Raw genomic sequence first — 20,278 nt, forward strand, 5'->3', positions numbered from 1 at the left:
AGAAATTCTTGATTTGACTTGAAAGAATGTTTAGCCAAAAGACAGCTGGCTTGGCATAGTCTTTGGGACATCAATCATCTTTCTCTTCCTTGTCTCCTCCAAGGATGAGGGAGATTCAGGAGCCTCTCTAAGGTCCAGGAGGTTTCCAACCCTTCCAGAACATGTGACTTGATCTCCCGCCAAGGGTTGGCCATACTCTAGGAAAGGAGGCATTGTCTTTGGGATCTAAAAGGCTGTATGAGTTAGGGGTTGTGAGTTTATGTGTGGGGAAGGAGGGACAAAAAGGCAGAGACAGCAACCTGTGCATAGCCATTGTGTTTTATTGGATCTGGTGATTTCTTATTTTACAAAAATTACAGAGGAACCAAAAATGCAAAGTAGTCAACAGTGTTCTCATGGGGAAGGGGGCTTCTTGGGTGCCCTCCGCCTCAATTCACAGCTGACTGGGAAAGTGAGCTAAATGGGACAAGCAGATATATTAAAGGGTAGCAGTGTGGCAGGGCTGCTGACAGTGAGGTGGGACCTGGATCCTATGGTCCCTGCCATCAAGGTGTGCTCAGGGGCATCTCTGGGTAGATTGACTAGAGCAAGAGGAAACTCTGAGTGGGCTATGAGGAGGCTATGTGGGGAGGCAGGAATAGAGCCTGGGTATATCAAAAATTCTCAAAAATGCCCCCACACTGGGTTCAAATGCTATGTCTGCCTCCTTCCTTCCTTTTTCTCCTAAGGCATCCACAGGGTGGTCCCTGACTTACTCCATGCCTCCAGGTCTAGAGGAAATGGCAAATGAAATCTTAAGTTGTAGTCATCAGAGAAGGTAGGCTGAAACTTTGGCAGGTATCAGTCAAGCAGCTCCCACCCATCTTCCCCCTGCTGCCACCACCACTACCCAAACAGGAAGGAAGGAGAGGAAGAAATTCCAGGGATCTGCCAAAACCCAGATCCCAAGTTCTCCTGGGATACTGAGGAGTATATGGAAAATTTCTGGGTATATTTCCAAGGTTTTCTGAAGAGCCTGGAAACACATATTCTGATGGCTTGGGGTGGCAGACCTGTAGAGCTCAAAGCTACAGCCTGGTATGCTGTCACTGACAATCCCCAGGCCTTTCTGCTCTCTACCGCAATTGCCTCCTAGGGCCTACCCACTGGCTTAGGCCCAAGGTTACTCCCTCCACATTCTTGACCCCCTCCTACAGCACTGTCAAAGGCCCTGGCCTAAAAGGCCAGTCAGTGGCAAGGACAGAAGAGCCTTTTTATAAGGGAATCTTAGGGGAAATGTTTATGAGATCAGGGATGGAGGAAGCACCATAGCAGGAGAAATTTTGCCTAGTGTTGTGGTTTCTCAGTTGGGGGGTGGGAGGGGAAGGACCACTCAATTCCCATAACAGGGCAACCTCGGCACTGAGTTTCAGGCAGGAAGGGGGAGCTGTTGGGAGTCGAGAACACCCCCACAGATACACTCTGCCCACTCCCTACCCTCCTCAGCTCCAGCTGTATGGACCACCAAATCCCCAGGCTCTTGGGTTCCTATAGCCCCCAGGGTAGAGCTAGGATGAGGACAGACCTGGGAAGAGAAGGGTGAGGTCCACCTGGACTAGGGCTAGAGCATGGTCCCCCCAGGGCAACTGACCCCCTCTCCTGGGGAGCTAGATGACATTGTCAAAGAGTTGCATGGACCTCATGATGTTCTCGTCCTGTAGCCATGGTGGGAGAGGCAAATTGGAGAGAAAGAAAGAAAAAGAGCTTATCAGAGAAAGGGAGAAGAACACTGATTCAGAAATAGGGACGTTCAGAGACAGAGAGAGGCAGTGAAGAAGGAGACAATCAGAGAGGTGGGGAAGGGACAGGCCTCCCCAAGTTATGAAGGAAAAGGATTCAGAATTGGGGGTAGTTAGGGAGATGGTACTTTGCCCAAAGGAGCTTTCTCCTACATCATTGAATCAGGCCCTGAGTCCAGATCAGGGAAATGTAGAGGGCAGGGCCCTGTACCTTTTGACAAGACTCAATGAATTCCTCAATAGTCACCACGCCATCCTTGTTCCTGTCCATCTTCTGCAAAAAGGTAGTCAGGTAGAGAAAACAGGAGAGATGACAGGAAAGAGGCAGGCAGAACTCAGGTAAGTTCCCTGCTGGGACCTTGCCTCCTTCCTTTCACTCCAAACCCCAGCCTGCCCTGTCCCAGGCACCTGGAAAAAGCTCTCCACGTGCTCCCTTGGGGCCTCCTCCCGGAGTGCAGGATACGTGTACTTGCCCATCATGTCATAGATGGACTTCATGATATCAAGCATTTCCTGTTAGACCAAGAGAGAAGAGGATCCCTCCTCAGAGCCTCCAGCCTCCTAACTAGAAGGCCTGGGGCCTGGGGCAGACGTCAGCCCTTGCTGATGACGCATATTTGGGTCACGTCCCCACCCAAGGGCCCTGTGCCCATCCCCATACACATATAACCCCCCACCCCCAGCTCTTCAGTTGCCCCCCACCTCCTTGGTAATACAGCCATCCTTGTTGAGGTCATATAGGTTGAAGGCCCAGTTCAGCCTATCATCTGTGGTTCCCCGAAGAATCACCGACAAACCAGCCACAAAGTCCTAGGAAGGGGGCAGGGGAAAATGAGTCTTCAGGTACCTTCACTCAACCCTCTCTCTGGGTTTAGCCTGGCCCTGATGTCCCAGGAAGCATGCTTCCCTGGCCCACCTCCTCCAGCTCACCTCAAAACTGACTGAGCCATCATGGTTGGTGTCAAAGGCATTGAAGAGAAAAGTGGCGTATGTGCTCGAGTCTGTAGGATAAGTGTGGGTGAGCAAGCTTGCTTCCAGACAGGAGCAGACTTCCTACCTCCCTACCTCTGTGGGGCTCTGCCAACCCCATTCACTTGGCATTTCCAACCCCTCCAGAACCTCTCCCCAAGGACTTATCTCCTTACCTCCTTGAGGAAAGAACTGAGAGTAAATCTGCTTGAAGTTTTCCTCATTGACAATTCCACTGGGACATTCCTGTGGGGAGGATGGGGAGGGAAAGCAGACTGAAGGAAGAAACCCTCTTCCACTCACCACCCATCTGCTCACCCACGTTCCCACCCCACTCTCGGTGGTCAGAGACGCCCAGAGAGGAGGGATGTCTTTGCGTCTCTAGGGGGCTCACCATGTAGCTCTTCCACTGGAGGGAAGACTTCTCCCAAGTGCACAAATAAAAAGCACAGAGCAGACAGGCCAGTCTATAGGCTCCCTTCTTAAACTGGCAGGCACGCCTATCTAGGAGCTGTCCCTTCCCCTCCCCATCGCTCTCACTCCCAGAAGCGAGAAAAGTCCTGCACAGACCCCGCCCCTCCCCAGTTAGACTGAGTTTTGCACTCACGTTTTTGAAACCCCGGTACAAGACCTGCAGCTCCTTGCGCGTGAATTTGGTTTGCTCCTGCAGCTGCTCCAGACCCTCGGGCCGGTGACACACGGTGGACAATTCAAACTCATCCTCCACGCTGTCTGCGGGGTGGGGGCGGTTGGGCGGGGGGGACAGCCGCGCCTCAGGCCTATCCCCCATGACCCCTCTTCAAAATCACTTAACTATCCAACCCCCCCATCTCCGACGCAGGAGACCAGCCTGCCAGTTCCCCTGATCCCGAGCCAAGGACTTCAAGGCAAGGAAAGAAGACACCAAGTCAGCTTCGAAGTTAATCAGCAGGCTTAGTCCAGGGCCAGGCCTGGCCCCAGAGCCAGCGGTCTGAGTCAGCGCTGGCCCCTGGCCCCTTGATCCCTGGTTGGAGGGGAAGGCCCCCAGTCCCATCTTCATCCCAGGACAGGAGCAGGAAAACTGGGTTGGAGAAGGGGCTTCTGAGGGTGGGAACTCTGGGCCTTCCCTTACCAAACTCAGATCCGCCCAGCCTTACCCTTGCCCTGCCCAGACCCAGCCCTCCAGCCAAGCCCCATCTCAGCTATCCCAGCCATGCCCGAGCCATGCCCCGCCCAGCTCCAGCCAAGCCCCATCCATAGCCCAACTCCTGCCACACCCGAATGTGCCTTAGAGAAGGCCACCACCCCAGGCCCATCTCAGTCCCACCCCAGTTCCCAACATCCAGTCCCCAGGCAGATGCCCCCAACCCAGGCTCCCAAAGTTCCCCGCACCCGCCCCCACCAGGAGAATAAGTCACCTGGGTCCAGCAGGCGGGGTCTGTGGGGGCGGAGGGAGGCTGGGGCGGCTAATGCTGAAGGGAGCGAACTGTCACCGAGAAAGCGGAAGACCCGGCCAACTGCACACACCTCGCCCCTCACACTCACAGCAAATCTCACAGACCTGCTTGTTACAATGCACACTCCCCATCTCCTCGTGCACGCAAAGGCAAGCGTAACGAATGAGCACAAACACAAATCGGACCTTATGCATATCACACCTATCCTTTTTCGGAATCTACCCCCATGTGGGACCCAGCAGAATCAAACACAATGATATTCTCAAGTAATGACTACAAACCGAGTCTTTATAGCTTGCAAAATGCAGTATGTATAATCCTGTGAGGTGGACAAGGCCCAAACGAGGAAACTGAGGTCTACAGACAAAGCGAGGTCACTCTACTGGGGACCAGGCTGGTCCTAGAAAACTCCCGTATCTTGGTATCTGAAGGAAGGTGGACTCGGCCCTTACACTTGCATCCGTCTAGTCAAGGCACTGGTGACCTACCTCTCAAAGTCCAAAACATGCCCAAGGACGGGGAGGGCGGCCAGACAACAACCCCATGCACAGACCCTCACAGCCACCTGGTCCCACCTCTGCCACCGTGGCCACACTCACAGTATCAGAGACACCTCAGCCAGTCACACTGACCACGCCCCCAAATCCAGATCCCGCCCATTTCACAGACCCTGATGTCCCACAGACACTCAGGCCCCGCCTCCATGCTGACCACGCCCACACATTCGCTGGGTAATCACGCCCCCTCGTCAGCCAGCGCCCAGCCCACCTCTGCCAAGTTGGTCACGCCCACACGCACTCTCACACTCCTTACACCCCAGATACACACGGGCCCCACCCCCGGAAGCACAGGAGAGGCACTTGCTTTCACTGACTGAGGGCAGGGCTTGGGGCCCGCAGCATGGCAGCAGCTTGAGGAACCGCTGCTTCAGCGCTTTTTTAGTGGGCCCTGGAGGGTGGCCTGGGAAGAGAGAAGACCCCGGGAGGGAACGTTAACCCCGCTGTCCCTCCATTCCCTGTACCCTCCCCATCATCACAAATCAACCCCGGTGTTGGGGGAAGATGGGGGGTGGAGAGAGTAGCTGGGGCCGGTTAGGGGAGTCCAGTGGGTTTCACAGGCACGGAAGGTCCACCAAGACGGCTCGGGCACCTTGTATAAAGAGACACAGCTGGGGACAGCAAGATGGCGGGGGCGGGGAGAAGTGGCATATTGGCCTCAGTCTTTGTTGACCCAGTGTCCTTGGCTCCAGTGCTATATAGCTGGACCTCTGAGGATGATGTCCAACCCAAGGACACCTCTCTCACACATACACATATCCAGTGACAGGTGTGTATACATAGAACAATAAATTACAGAGTGATGGATGCCACACAGGGACAGCTTGATACCCAGCACCTCACTCAAACCCAGTGGCCTCCCAACACATGCACACACACACACCTACTTTGACCTAGTACTTACTCTTTAATACAAACATACATAAATGTGACTGACCCAGGAAAAACCAGACAGACATGTAGGCCATATAGGCCATCTTACACACAGCATGATTGATCAAACCACACAAAGAACACACAATGACCCTGGGGCATCATGTCACAGTATGGTCATCCTGCTCATATCATATTGTGACCTAGGTGCCCATGGCACCAGATACCTAAGGTGCACCTTACCCTCAGAACCTGCATTTGCCCTGGGCACACCCACCTTTCTTTCCTATAATCCCTCATTTCAAGGCACCTAGAATCTTCATGCCAGCAGAGTAGAGTTCTCAGCTAATTCATCCACCCTAAAAGTGTGTCCCCTCCCAGTCCTTTCCAGTATGACTTACTCTTTGAAGGTGAAATGATAGCAAACTTTGAGGCAATGACAGACCTTGGAGATGAGTATTTTGTTGTCATGTAGGACTATCCAGAGTCCACAAATCACAGTTCCCCTCACTTCCCCTTACTTACATTTGTATCCTGTGGCTCCAATTGTATCCCAGGGAGACCCTGCAAGTCCCTGTTGTCTGTCTCCTGGCTGCACCCACCTCCAGACTCCAGCGTCAGAGCTCACTGGAGCACACTGACTGAAGTTGGCTTCAGTCCATTCCTGGAGGGACCCAACTTCCTTTAGTGGTAGGTTGACACCCCAGCTCCCTTACAGGCCCCACCTCCCAAGCCAGGCTCTGCCCTCAGGAAGATGCTCTGCTCCCAGGAGGGAACTGCTTGAAGTTGGCACCTCCTCTCTCTCCCATTTGTCCTCTCTCCCCTGGAGCTATGGAGCGGAGGGAGGGAGGCAGTGAGCTGGGTGGGTGATTGATGGCGGTTTGGCCCCTGGCCCAGGGCTCCATTAGCCCAGACTTTGGTTTCCCAAAGCCTATTGTGCCGGGGGGGGGGGGGGGCCTCCGGTAGTATAGTAGCCTCTGGACTGGGGGATGGCTCCCACGCCTCTCCCAGCCTCCCCCTCTTCACACATGCCCCCATCCGGTCCCCTGCCTGCTTCAAGGACTCAGTCTCCTCTAGGCTCTTCTGAATTGGGGAGAGAAAGGGGGTGCCTTCAGCAGACAGGATGCCTGCGTTTCCTTGGATGTCCACCCCCTTCTTGCACCAATAGTCTAAAGGGGATGGCAAGTTAGACCCCAACTGACTTCATCTTTTCAGGACTGAATGAATCTCAATGCATCCAACACCAATCCCTGCACCTCACCCCACTCCAATAAATGCAGCAGAGGATGGACGGTAGACTAAGACTTTTCTGCTCTTTCTGAACCCTAAAGCAGGCAATTCGTGAGCCTTCTTCTTGACCTCAACTCCCTTTACATCTTTTCAGTTCTCCCACGTGTCTACCCTGCAGTCCTCTTATCATGGTTCTTGCCTGTTTTCCTGTCCATAATGGAACTGGGGAACAGCCATGCTATGAAGCTGCACAGTTCTTGGTATGAAAAATGAGAGGCTAAAAATCCCTGGAGAAGGCAGAACATGTTCCCCTCTCTACCTTCAGTATCACTCTTCCCACTTGACTTTGGGGTCAGATGGAGAACTGACTTCCCACCCACAATGTCTAGGCTCTGGAGCCCATTCTGCCCTCAGATCCTGAGAGGACCTAGGAGAGGCAGGGGGTCTTGGGAAACAGGGTCCCTGATCTGATCCACCCCTCACCCTCCTACCAGAGTTGATCTATGAATGTTTCAGTCACAGTATCCCCAACTCCTGTCCCTCCAGAACCCGTCCCATCCTTTGCCTTGGGTATGGAGCTGGCATATCCTCAGGAACTCTGGGAATAGCCACACACACAGATACCCTGAGAGGCTCAGCCACACACTCTGTGCCCCTCAGGTATCTTTGCCATGGCATAAAGCTACACACACTGTCGCTCAGACACAATCACATCCCTGTCACATACACAGGTTCAAGTAGTCACACATTTTGTCCTTTCTTACACACGTGAACACCCAGTCACACCACCCCCTGTATCTCTCACACACTGAGTCCACACATACTGGGACCCAAACCTGCAAGGATGGAGGTGTGGAGAGTCACACACCTTCAGAGCCACAGTGGGTCCATGACCCCAAAAGGGGACCGCCCCCACAGAAGTCTGGTGTTATCTCAGGATTCCCAGAACCTCCTTCCTCTATTCCAGATACCTCTGCCTGTCTCCAGACTTTTCCTCATTCCTCCAGTTTCTCCTTATCCCCAGTCCCCGTACCCCCATGCTGTACCCCTCACCACCTCCCTGCCTCCTGGCCCTCTTTCCTCACCTCCCTGAGACACCCAGTCCTCCAGATTCCCTCTCTTCCTCCCCAGATCCACCCCTTGAGTCCCCCTCTTTACCTCTCCATGATGTCCTACTCCCCCACCTTCTCTCTTCCCCTCCCCCAGATGCCCCATCCCATCACTAACCTGCTTACCCCTGCAGCCCCCACCCTAGTCATAAAGTCCCCAACCCTGCAGGCACTGTCCCTCTAGCCAGCAGACCAGACATGCCCAGATACCTACGTTACCTTCCAAGGAGACAGGCTCAAAGAGACCAAACTGCTCCAGGACCTTGACAAACAGGGCGAGGACCACAAGCACAGCGACCATCTCCAGCCCTTCCAGGTTCATGGTGGGCCTGGGGCATGGCCCTCCAGGCTGAGGCTGGCCTGCCCTACTCACACTTCCTCCCCCTCAGGCTCCCCAGACTGAGCAGGACCGCCTGCAGTCTCCCTTCCTGCTCCTTCCCCGGATCTCCTCCCTCTCCCCCCTTACCCCGCCTCCCCACAGGCCTCCCAGCCACAGGCCTCCCAGCCACAGCCTCTTCCTCTTCGCGGGGACCACTTCAGCCTATAAATTGATATCTCCTCCAGAGCTTCTGGTGTGAAGGATACGGCCCAGGCCAGGCCAGAGGAGGAGCAGTAACTTGCCTCTGCCCCTGAGGACAGCTTCCCTCAGACACCCTGTGGCTACTCTGTGCCAAAGAAAGGGGCAGAGGGAAGACCTATGCTTAGAAGTCAGGGGCGGGCAGTGTGTGCATGCGTGTGTGTGTGTTTGTGTGTGTGTGTGTGTATGTACGACAGAGAAACCAGGAACTGTACATGCGTAAGAATATGTTATGGGTGTCTGGGTGTCTTCATGTGTATATATTCCTGTGTTTGTGTGCAGAGAATGTGTACCTCTTATATATGACCTCTTATATATGTCTCTGTGTGTTTACACGATTGTGCACCTGTCTTAGGGATGTGTGTGGTCTATGTGGGTATGTAACCTGGGTGTCTGTGGTATGTGTGAGTGTGTTGGAGTATTTCTGAGTTTGTACAGAGTGTGAGGTATCTATATTTTAGCAAGGTTGTTATGTGGGGGTCTGAAGATTGGTAATATGGATGTATCCTATAATTAGGAATATGGGTCTGCAGTGGTTGTGTAATTGTATCCACATGAAACTGTATGAAAACATAAGGGAGGAGAAGGCAGTGACCTCTCCAGTCAGGAGGACACCACCTACATTGATCAAGGTTGCCATGGAGACTAAGAGGTGGGAAGCAATCTTCTTCCCCCCGCAGACAGGGAAACTGAGGTCCAGGGGAGGGAGGATTAGGTCCAATAGCCTGGGCAGGGGAAAAAGGCCGGTTAGCCCTAACATGACCCTCTGGGGAGGGGACTCATTGAAGCTGACTTTAGGACCCAGAGAATCAACTTCCTTGGGAGAGGAAGGGCTTCCCTGATAGCTCAATTGGTAAAGAATTCACCTACAGTGTGGGGGACCTGGGTTCAATCCCTGGGTTGGGAAGATCGGGAAAGGAAGGGTGTGCTCTCCCTTTCCTTCTGGCAGGGGCCTCACTCTGGAGCTGCCAAAGTCCTGCCTGCTCTTTGGGAATCTTCACAGAGCTGACAGGAGAAATCCAGGGCTAGAGGGAAACCTGAACCTTCCAAGAGAGTCACCCAGCCCGGGTGCATTCCTGGAGCTCCTCCCCCATCTTCCGGTCTCCCTCCAGGTGGTGGTGTGTGGTAGCAGGTGGACAGAGGCTTGCTGAGCCAAGGAGCCAGAAGACACCAGCCTCTGGGCTACTGCCACATCTGGTGAGGGACTGAGCACTCAGTATGTGGTAGATAATGTGCAGTGTGACATTATCGCACTGAATTTACACAATAAACCTATGAATGAGGTACTGTTATGGGTGGGAAAACTAGGCAAAAGGAGTTTAAGCAAATCTCCAAGATCAGTAAGTGTCAGATCTTCAATTTTCAGCCATCCTGACTGGGCCTGCACTTTACACTACACTACTCTACAGTGGCTCCCTTCATAGACGGCTTGCCCACACTGGAGGCCCAGTGTAGGAGGATTAACCCCAGAAGGACCCTTCCCTCCCTATACAGCTCTGAGATGACTGTGTGTCAGCTTCAAAGTGAACGTGGAGAGTGAAAAAGTTGGCTTAAAACTCAACATTCAGAAAACTAAGATCATAGCACCTGGTGCTATCACTTCATGGCAAATAGATGGGGAAACAATGGAAACAGTGACAGACTTTATTTTGGGGGGCTCCAAAATCAATGCAGATGGTGACTGCAGCCATGAAATTAAAAGACGCTTACTCCTTGGAAGAAAAGTTATGACCAACCTAGGCAGCATACTAAAAAGCAGAGACATTACTTTGCCAACAAAGGTCCGTCTAGTCAAAGCTATGATTTTTCCAGTAGTCATGTATGGATGTGAGAGTTGGACCATAAAGAAGGCTTAGTGCTGAAGAATTGATGCTTTTGAACTGTGGTGCTGGAGAAGACTCTTGAGAGTCCCTTGGACTGCAAGGAGACCAAGCCAGTCAATCCTAAAGGAAATCAGTCCTGAATATTGGAAGGACTGATGCTGAAGCTGAAACTCCAATGCTTTGGCCACCTGATGCAAAGAACTGACTCATTTGAAAAGACCCTGATGCTGGGAAAGATTGAAGGCGGGAGGAGAAGGAGAAGACAGAGGATGGCATCACTGACTTGATGGACATGAGTTTGAGTAAGCTCCGGGAGTTAGTGATGGACAGGGAAGCCTGGCATGCTGCAGTCCATGGGGTCGCAAAGAGTCGGACAGGACTGAGTGACTGAACTCAACTTGGAGATGGGTGCCAGTCCTTACTGCTTCATTTGAGGTTCACGGATCTGCAGTTCTACAAGGCCACCACTGGGGGTCAGGCCTTCATCTCACACCATGTATCTTACCCCTTCCTTCTCCCAACATCCTTGGGAAGGTGTGGGAATGACTGGGCAAGAGCTTGCCCCTCCCCCGTCCTTCCTCCAGGAAGAAGTCAACTCAGGGACTGTTTTTGGTTTCTCACACCTTTGAAGGGTTTACAGATAAAATGAGCAAATATTCAGTATCTCCCTCTCACCATCCAAAATCCATAGATGGCTTTTAATACCCTTCCTCCACTCTCATCAGCAGATCTCTTTTTTGAGCCAGCTTGGCCTCCTCACTGTCCCCCAGACACAGAAAACTCTGCTGTTTCTTACCTCTGCTCCTGCTAGTCCCTCTACCTGGAATGCCCACCCTCTGCTCTCCTGCCCTACATTCTTACCTGTCCGTTAGGGACAGCTTAAATTCCCTTTTCTTCAGAACCTCCAGCCCTCAGCAGGCTCCTGCTGCTGCTGCTGCTGCTAAGTTGCTTCAGTCGTGTCGGACTCTGTGCGACCCCATAGACAGCAGCCCAACAGGCTCCCCCGTCCCTGGGATTCTCCAGGCAAGAACACTGGAGTGGGTTGCCATTTCCTTCTCCAATGCATGAAAGTGAAAAGTGAAAGTGAAGTCGCTCAGTCGTGTCTGATTCTTAGCGACCCCGTGGACTGCAGCCTACCTACCAGGCTCCTCCATCCATGGGATTTTCCAGGCAATAGTACTGGAGTGGATTGCCATTTCCTTTTCCATGGGATTTTAGCAGGCTCCTAGCTACCTGAAATTCTACCGTACTCACTGTTGGACCCTCAAAACTCAGAACCTAAATCTGTAATATTATTAGTGGGAACAGTAAAAGGAGTCGTGTCCAACTCTTTGCAACCCCATGGACTGTAGCCTATCAGGCTCCTCTGTCCATGGGATTTTCCAGGTAATAGTACTGGAGTGGATTGCCATTTCCTTCTCCAGGGGATCTTCTCCAGGGGATCTTCTCCAGGGGATCTTCCTGACCCAGGGATTGAACCCAGGTATCCCGCATTGTAGACAGACGCTTTACAGTCTAAGCCACCAGGGAAGTCAGAGGCAGCATAGCATGGTAGGAAATAGTGTGGGTGAGGGTGCCAGGTTCCTTGGGTTTAGATCTGCCACTTGCAATTAACTGGGCAAGTTCTTAATCTCTGTGTGCCTCAGTTTCCTACCTCGTATGGTTTTGAGGCCCTCCTAAGTGAACTAATACATGGAAAGCTGTCAGAATAATTCCAAGCACAGAGTAACTGTTTATAATTGTTTGCTGCTATTATTAATAACAGATATCCCCCTGCTTACATTTCTACAGCTCTTAACAACTTATAAAGTATTTCCACAAACATTGTTACTTCCATGGCTTCTCATGACAACCCCATGAAGTAGGCAGATGAAAAGTATTGTGCCCATTTCACTATGAGGTCCAGAGAAGTAAAGGAACTCCCCCAAGGTCACCTAGCTAAGAAAAGATGCTGCAAATTTGAACTCAGGTCTTTCTGGATCAATCCTGTTTCCTCAATTAGATTCTCAGCTCCTAGAGGGCAATGATATTAAAAATATTGGACATATACAAATTGAATGCCAGGCTCTGAGCCAGTGCCTGTGCAACAAAGGTGAACCAAACAGGGTTCTGGCTTCCTGGGCAGGGAGAGATAGCCATTGACAGAACTATAAGGCAACTATTCATTCAAAAAATATTTGTTGTGTGTCCACAAGGAACTATTCAAGAACCATGAAATGAGCTCTAACTGGGAGGCCAGGAAAAACCTGAAAAGGGTATTTTTTGAGCTGGTTCTTTAAGGATGGCTAAAAAGATCAGCAGTCTGCCTTAACAAAGGGCCCAACATTTACTGAGCATGCTTTATGTTCTTGATACTTTGCACATGTTATCTCATTTAGTTCTCATAACAGACCTATTAGCAGTCTATTATTACAGTTGACATGGTCAGATAGAGTAGAACTATACCCATTTTGCAGATGAAGGAACTGAAGCTCAAAGAGAAGTGACTTTCCCATGACAATACAGATGATAAAAAATCGACCAAGACTTGAACCAGTGATCTGCCAGCTCCTTCAGTCTGTCTCTCCAACGTGTATGGGGGTCAAGGAATCCTGAGTGACTGCAGCTTAGTTAGTATTAGGGGAGCTATGAGTGATAAGACCAAAAAGGGGGTGAATTCCATGAAGCCTTTGATCCCAAGCCAGACTATTTGAATTGAAAGAGGCAGCATAGCAGCATCTCTCTTCTCTCTGCTGCTGATTCACAGATGGACAGATGGACAACCATTCAGCCAGTTGTCCTGTCTATGGACCTTTCTCTTCCCTCTAACCCTTACCCTCACCCTTCAGATGCCTCTGGTGGGAGGACCTAGTAGAAGTGAAAGAGCAAGTTGCTTTTCAGGCTCTCTCTTCCCCCTACTCAGAGACCTCTCAAGGCTCTGAGCCTTGTGAGAAACTTGCCCAGGTCTGTCCTCCCCAGGCATCCCTCTGGCACTTGGCTCTTCATCCAGAGGAATGAAGTCTTAATGCAAGCTCTTCTGGCAGAGTGAGGGCTGAAGGGAAATTATCTTGAAGCATTAGGTGAACTCTTCCTTAGGTCCCTCAAATCTCACCACAGAAATATCCCTATTACTGACTCATTTACTTTATGAAGTTCAAATCCAGAGAAAAACTGCCTTCTGAAGGGGGGTCCATACTAGGTAACTGGCCCACTTTCCTATCTGCCCTTTCTCCCCTAGTGAAGGACCCAGCCAGTGAAGAACTGGCTCTCCATCCCCAGCCAGGGGCCCCTCTCCATCCCCAGCCAGGCTAGGACACAGCAGACCCCAGCTGCATCGGGTGATTAATGACCTCCCTAGGCCTTGGGGCTATTTTAGGGCCTGGAAGTCATGCCTGCTATGATTGAGAGCTGGCTCTGCCTGGCTCCAGCCATCTGTCACTTGAGACAGGCCCAAGCAGGGGCTCAGAGGACACATGCTCCCCAAGAGACATCCAAGTATGACTCTGGCTCAGCCCCATGGCCCCTCCTTCTGGGAGCACATGGTAAGGAGAGGCCTGCTTATACTCCAGGGGCTCAAGAGGATACTGTGGCAAGAGCCAGTGAACTACAGATCCCAGAATGCCACAGGCTAGGTTGTTTTGGTCTCCCCAGGCCAGGTGAGGAGGGGATGCTGGGTGTTTTGGGCCCTACCCAGGCAGCTAAACCCACAGTGTGCATAATCTCAGCAGTGCCTTTATATGATACCCACAATCCACATGCCATATAAATCCCACAAATCCCACACCAAGGTACAACCTTGTGAAGTCTACACAACTAACTTACTGTGACTCAGGAACCCTAACCCAACTCTAAAGCACAGACTTCCAGTATGTGCAGTCTTAGTGTCACAGAATCCCAGGGATATGGAACCCCAGGGATGCATGGCCCCAGTGATCACAACCCCAGTGATCTACAAACCCCCTTAATTCAGATTCCCAGAGATAGACAAAACAGTGACATGAAATTCTTATGCCACACAAGTCTATCCATCCCATCATGCATAAACTAACTAGCTGAGTTCACGTTGGTCCAGTCCTACTTCAGGATATTTTTCTTTCTGCACGCTGCCCCTAGTCATCTTAAGATCCCATTAAACTAAGCAATTCAGTAAAGGGTTTTGCCTTTTCCCCGCCTGCTGAAAGCTTCCTCCTTTTATCCCTATCTCCCTCCTTTTATCTCCCACATCCACCTGCTTGAGGTCCCCACCTCTGCTCTCATCGAGAAGCCTTGCCCCCTCCTCCACCATTCCTCCACAAGGAACCGTGATGCCTCTTGTCCTTTCCCCTTTGAAGATTACTATGTCCCCCACCTTCTCTTTAAGGGACCCTATCCCAAGCTCCACTTCTGTTGGTGTGTTGTCCTTTAAACCCTTTTCTTTGAGGGATCTTGCCCCTTCCATCTCTGCGAGGGACCCTTTTTCTCCCCATCTCTGTAAGGCTCCTATTTCACTTCTTCGCTTACTTTTTCAGGGATCCAGACCCTTCCTCCCTTCCTCATACCTGGCGACAGTGACCCAGTCACCAGCTGGTAGAGGGATCGCGCTGCCTGCCCCAACGGGCTCCGGCACCTGCGGGGGCATCTGTTCATGGTCCTGCCGAGAGCACAGTGGCCAAGCTCCGCCCCCAAGGCTCGGGGCGTTCTGATCTCCGCCCCCAAGGAGTGGGCCCCATGTGGGCGGCGCGGGAGGGCCGAACCCACAAGGACTGGAGTCTCAGGCAGTAGAGTCGTGTTCCACTTCCTGTCCTCTCCAGGTCATAAGAGGGGAACTCACCCTGGCCCCCATCGTCTGAAGCACCTGCCCCCAAAGTTCTCACACTGGGGAGGGGCGGGAAAGGGGCAGCACGCACTGTCCCTCAGAGCCTTCTCTGGGAACATTTTCTGCATTTCCCGTGGGGAAGGGAGCACCCATGGTTTTTGAAAAAGGATCCGGAGAGCGAAAACATTATCTTTTATTGCCGCGTCGCCCCCTCCTCTTCCCATTTTTGACAGAGAAGGGGAAGGGTTAGAGGACTTAGTTGTCATGGCAACTCTCCACACTTCCATACTTCCTGGACCAATGGGTGCGGGAATAGGAGGGAAGAGGAGGAAATGCCCAGTGTATTGGGATGGCAGAGGGATGGCAGGGACGTGCCCCTACTATCTCTGGCTTCTGGCTCTGAATGTCTGGCATAGAACTGTTCTGTGTCGCTATGTCCTGGTTCAGCGGGTTCACACTTTCCCATCATATGCTGATTGTCAGCCAAATGCATCGAGGAAAAGCCCCCTACCCAAAGTCCTGGCCCTGACCCCTTTCCTAGACTCACCCCTATGTGGTTATAACCAAAGTAAACCCTTCCAGGGCCCACTAACACCATTTAACAGAGCTTATGGAGATCCCACTCCTCCGACTGGGATTCCAAATTTTTTGGCTGAAAATCCTACATTTAGGAGGTGAGAGTCACCTCTGAACTTCGTGGAACCTAATCTGGCCACGTCCCCATCTGGAATCAGCTCTGCAAGCATGGTTTCACTAAGACCACACGGGGGCGCCCCAATCTCGGAACAATATTTATGGCCAGACAGAAGCGACTCTGAAGATCTCAGAATGGGACTGAGTTCAGGCCTTGGCCAGCCAGGTCCCAACTCTCCCACCTTCTTCAGTTCTTTCCTTGATTCCAGCTTGGACAGAACGACCGCTGATTACTGCCTTTTCTCACCTCGTCGCACTGCCAAACGGTCCTGACGGGCTGGGAAGACTGGAGGGGCTGAATGCAGGGCGGGGCTCAGACTGGTTTCTCCTCAAGTATCTCTCAGATTTGTTTTGAGCCTGGGGTGGGGTAAGGAAAGCGGCTGGGGCAACCCAGAATACCTTGAGGTATGATTTTAGCGCCCCCTCCTCCCTGTCAGCCTGATAGGCTTGGATGACTGAAATCGAAGAACACCCCCAGGTTCGATCCAAGGAATCCCGCCTGCACAAGGAACACTGGAAACCCGAATAACAGTGAGGCACTTCCGCCTTTCACGCACTTCAGCACCGCGGACAACGACTTCCCCTCCGGCTTCAGCTCAAGCGTCTCCAGACACCCAACGCATTAATAGTGGCTTCCCAACCCCATTTATCTCCTGCTAAAGATAAGCCCTCCTTCGAAAGGAGAGCTCCTGGTAGTCTTTATTCCCAATTTCCAAGTCGTGTGGATGTTGACGTGGAACACAATTCTTTGATGCTTGTCAACTTTTGAACTTTGTATTTCCCTTGGGAGGTAGGGAGGTAGTAATATTTCCCATTTTACAGATGAGAGAAGTGAGGCCCAGAGAGCAAAAGTCAAACAGAGCTGGCATTCACACTTCCATTCCTTCATCTTCCAGTGCAAGGGCTTCCCCACTTCTACCTAATCTCTGATTCAAACAGCCAAGTGGGGAGGGGATGATTCCACTGAAAGTGAAAGTCACTCAGTTGTGTCAAACTCTTTGCGACCCCATGGACTCTACAGTCCATGGAATTCTCCAGGCCAGAATACTGGAGTGGGAAGCCTTTCCCTTCTCCAGGGGATCATCCCAACCCAGGGATTGAACCCAGGTCTCCCTCATCGTAGGCGGATTCCTTACCAGCTGAGCCACAAGGGAAGCCTAAGAATACTGGAGTGGGTAGCCTATCCCTGCTTCAGTGGATCTTCCCAACCCAGGGATCAAACCCCGTTCTCCTGCACTGCAGTCAGATTCTTTACCAACTGAGCTACCAGGGAAGCCCAAGTGAAGCGGAAGAATCAGTTAAAGCAGGAAGCAAACACTGACTGATGTGGTGCTAATAAGGGCCCTGGGGCCCTTGCTACTGAGAACAGAGTTCATAGCAGAGTTTGTCAGCTGGACCTTTGGAATCCACTGGGGTCTGAAACTCATTTAGGTCACATCTGAGGCCTGCCTGAGTGGAAGGGCTCCCTCTTCTGGGAGTCTGGGCTTAGGGACTAGAACCTCTCTAGGGTGGGTGAGTCACACCTAGTCCTCTTGGCATCCCCAAGTCTTAACCTCACTCCTCTAGACAGGCATGGATCTTGGCCTCCCTTCACCTTCTCAGCTTGTCTTCAGACACAGGGGAGACAGTCTCCCTCCTGTTCTCTGTTGGAGTTCTTGGGTTGGCTGCACAATGAGACAGAAACACACGTACATGGAAATGTACACAAGGTGACACAGTCACCCACACAAACACATGGATCTGCCTACCAAACCCAGGAATATGCACAGGCACAGATGTACTGGTCTCACATATCTCCCCAGTGTGGGAGAGAGAGGATGCCTGGGCAGCAAAGTGGTTTGGAAGATACTTATAAGAAGAGGCCACATGGCACTTCCCAGGCCTAGAGCTTCTATCTCTGGGTCTGGAGGGGAAGCAAGAGGGTGTGTTTTCCTCCAGGTTTGGGTGAAGTTTTGGGAGGGCTGTTGGGGGCTGAAGGAGCTTCAGTTGTTAAGAATGACCTCTAAATACTTTGGGTGGGGGAACTGACCCAGCATTAACCAAAGCCTCCCCACAGGAGCTGGGTGTCACTCCTGGAAGCCAGGCTGGGTAGATGGATGCAAGTCCCTCCTCAGGTCCACTGGGCTGTTTGTGGAAAACATGGAGAAGCAATGGTGTGCACTAAGAACCCCTTTTTGCACTAGGAAGCCAGAGAGGCAGCAAGGGTAAGATCTGTCATAGACACAGAACCCCACTGCAGACATCACCACATGAAGTACACAATCAGTATCAAACACCAATATAACCAGTCTCACAATCACAAAACAACACAGCCCACTTCAACACATGCTTGTCCCAGGAGGTTCACAGTCACAAAGTCTTACAAACAGGCATACCACCATAAAGTGAAAACCTGACACATAACTGGTAGTCACATGGCATTTCATACAGAATCACACAAAGCAGAGTTGCACACAGAACAGATACATTGTCAAAACAACTTCATTAGTACAATCTGGGTCCTACACAACCTCACTGAAACATCTGACAGGATCATACAATTGCACAGTCACACGCAATCACACTAACTCTGGCTGTCACCAAGCCCAGGGCACATGGCAACCAGCTGTGGGAGGCGCACACACACATATATACACAGACACACACAGAATGACAGGTGCTCACACATGTAACACCTCCCACTCTAGACCCCCTCCTAGCCTTGTGTCACGCATTCCCACACCTGCTGCCTCTGCCCACCTGCTCTCCCTTGAATCCCCATCCCCCGCGGAACCCAAGGTTTTGAACCTTAGTGTCCTGTTGCCCAGAACTGCTGGGAGGGTGCCTGGTAATGGGTCAGAGTGTGAGTAAGGGCCTGGCAGGGGTCACAGGAACTTAAGGGTTAGGGGAGATGTAATCTATCCTCTTCCGCCCCCGACCCCCAAGCCACCGACTCACCCGTGAGCTGGTCATAGGATCCGTCCAGGTCTCGTGAATCGGACAAACTCTCCTTACGACTCTGGCCCCGCATGGCCCCCGGCGCCCCCCTCCCGTCCCCACCTGGGCCGTGGGAGGGGGCGCCGGGTGGCAGGGATAGGGAGCTCACACGGCGCCCCCTGGCGGCGTAGCGTGCTCTCGGGGGCTGGGGTACCGAGAGTCCGGGCTGGGGCGAGGAGCCAGGGGATCTCCGGTGTCTAGGGCTCACCTCGGGGTACTGGGGCAGGAGCGGCAGGCTTGGGCAGTGGGTGAGCGCAGAGCCGGAGGCAGAGCGGAGAAGAGCGCGGAGCTGGAGCCGAGCCGCCTCTCTTCCCGCCCCCTCCCCGCGGCTGTCACCGCCACCTCCCCCCTTTGGCGCTGCCGGGATTGGTTCCCCCTACCCCCGCCCCCTCCTCTTTGCAGCTCGGAGGAGGCACCCGGTGAAAGAAAGGGTGAGCAGAGAAGTGCGGGGAAGGAGACCAGCTCTCTGGCAACACTACCCCCTAAACCTGAACCCCCGGGTCTTGGGGGTGGAGGAGGGTGCAGGGCCAGAAAGGCCCCACTGTGAGGATTCCCCGGCCGATTCTCAGCACTCCTGCTCCTACCCTCAGCACTGGCCAGCCCCTATTTTCTCTATGGTTCTTGGCGTGTGAGTGTCTGTGGCCCCCACCACTGCCCAGCCCGCTTGAAGGGGGAATGGGAATGTAAAGGTCAGCCAGCCTTTAAGGCAGGCTCATCTCAGGCCAGTGGACTATAGTTTTCTCTCATAAGGACCCCTACCCTCACCCACTGCAGAACCCTGTCTCTGGGCCCTATTTGCTCTCAGGGTGCCTTCTGCCATGATCTAATGACCTCTGCTAGCCAACGGGGAAGAAAAAGAAAATAAAGACTGAACCAGGTCAGTTTCTCAAGACTTTTTTGCTCTTTTGTTCCTTTTTTCTCTTTCAACTTTCCTGCCCTGCTCTATTCCATCACCTGCCCTGTCCTAGATTCCCTCTGATTTCCAGGGGATCTGGGAAATAATTAAGGGGTCTGGCGATGCAGGCAAAGGTGGGGGCAATGTCCTTGTTATGAGGCTCCTTCCCTTAGATTAGCTCCTTTTCTGAAGCAAGGGGCAGGCATAGGGCTGGGCTATCTCCAGATGCCAGTAATGGCGACTGAATGGCTAAGCCTACTTGTCTGACCTTCCCGACAATGCTTCCTGGGCTCCAACCCCATGAACCCCCCAAATGCCATGAGAATTGGTGGGGGGCAATGTCTGATGTGTCTTCATGGTATGATGGCAGTGTCCCAGGTAATCCTGCCTACCCAATTGCTCCCCCAGAGGAGTAACCTGCTGAGACGGTAAGCTTCAGCTGAAGTGACCTCAGCACATTTAATCTTTTCAATTGGATTAATTTCCAAGCACTTGATTCAATTAACCCAGCAGGAATTGTGGTGAGAGTTCCGGCATGAGAAAGGGACAAGTAGCTGAAGGAAGGATTATTTTGGGAGCAATGCCCAA

At 52.3% G+C, this 20,278-nt stretch overlaps 1 protein-coding gene across 7 annotated transcripts; it reads right to left on the reverse strand.

Annotated features, from left to right (window-relative positions):
* Positions 1-302: 302 nt before the first annotated feature.
* Positions 303-19,115, reverse strand: KCNIP2 (potassium voltage-gated channel interacting protein 2). Of its 7 annotated transcripts, XM_070780702.1 has the most exons (10): positions 18,757-19,115; positions 5,048-5,143; positions 4,145-4,198; positions 3,355-3,479; positions 2,924-2,993; positions 2,709-2,779; positions 2,481-2,588; positions 2,187-2,291; positions 1,990-2,052; positions 303-1,694 (listed from the first exon to the last, which is right to left on the reverse strand). In XM_070780702.1, the coding sequence occupies exons 1-10, from the start codon at positions 18,827-18,829 to the stop codon at positions 1,647-1,649; spliced, it is 813 nt and encodes a 270-aa protein (XP_070636803.1). In that variant the 5' UTR covers positions 18,830-19,115; the 3' UTR covers positions 303-1,646. The 7 variants fall into 7 exon arrangements, with proteins under 7 accessions (XP_070636803.1, XP_070636802.1, XP_019844037.1 ...); XM_070780701.1 differs by having other exon boundaries at positions 303-2,052; XM_019988478.2 differs by lacking the exons at positions 4,145-4,198; positions 5,048-5,143.
* Between the last annotated feature and the right edge of the window lie 1,163 nt (positions 19,116-20,278).

The sequence above is a fragment of the Bos indicus genome, chromosome 26 (assembly GCF_029378745.1).
Source record: "Bos indicus isolate NIAB-ARS_2022 breed Sahiwal x Tharparkar chromosome 26, NIAB-ARS_B.indTharparkar_mat_pri_1.0, whole genome shotgun sequence".
NCBI classification, from domain to species: Eukaryota; Metazoa; Chordata; class Mammalia; order Artiodactyla; family Bovidae; genus Bos; species Bos indicus.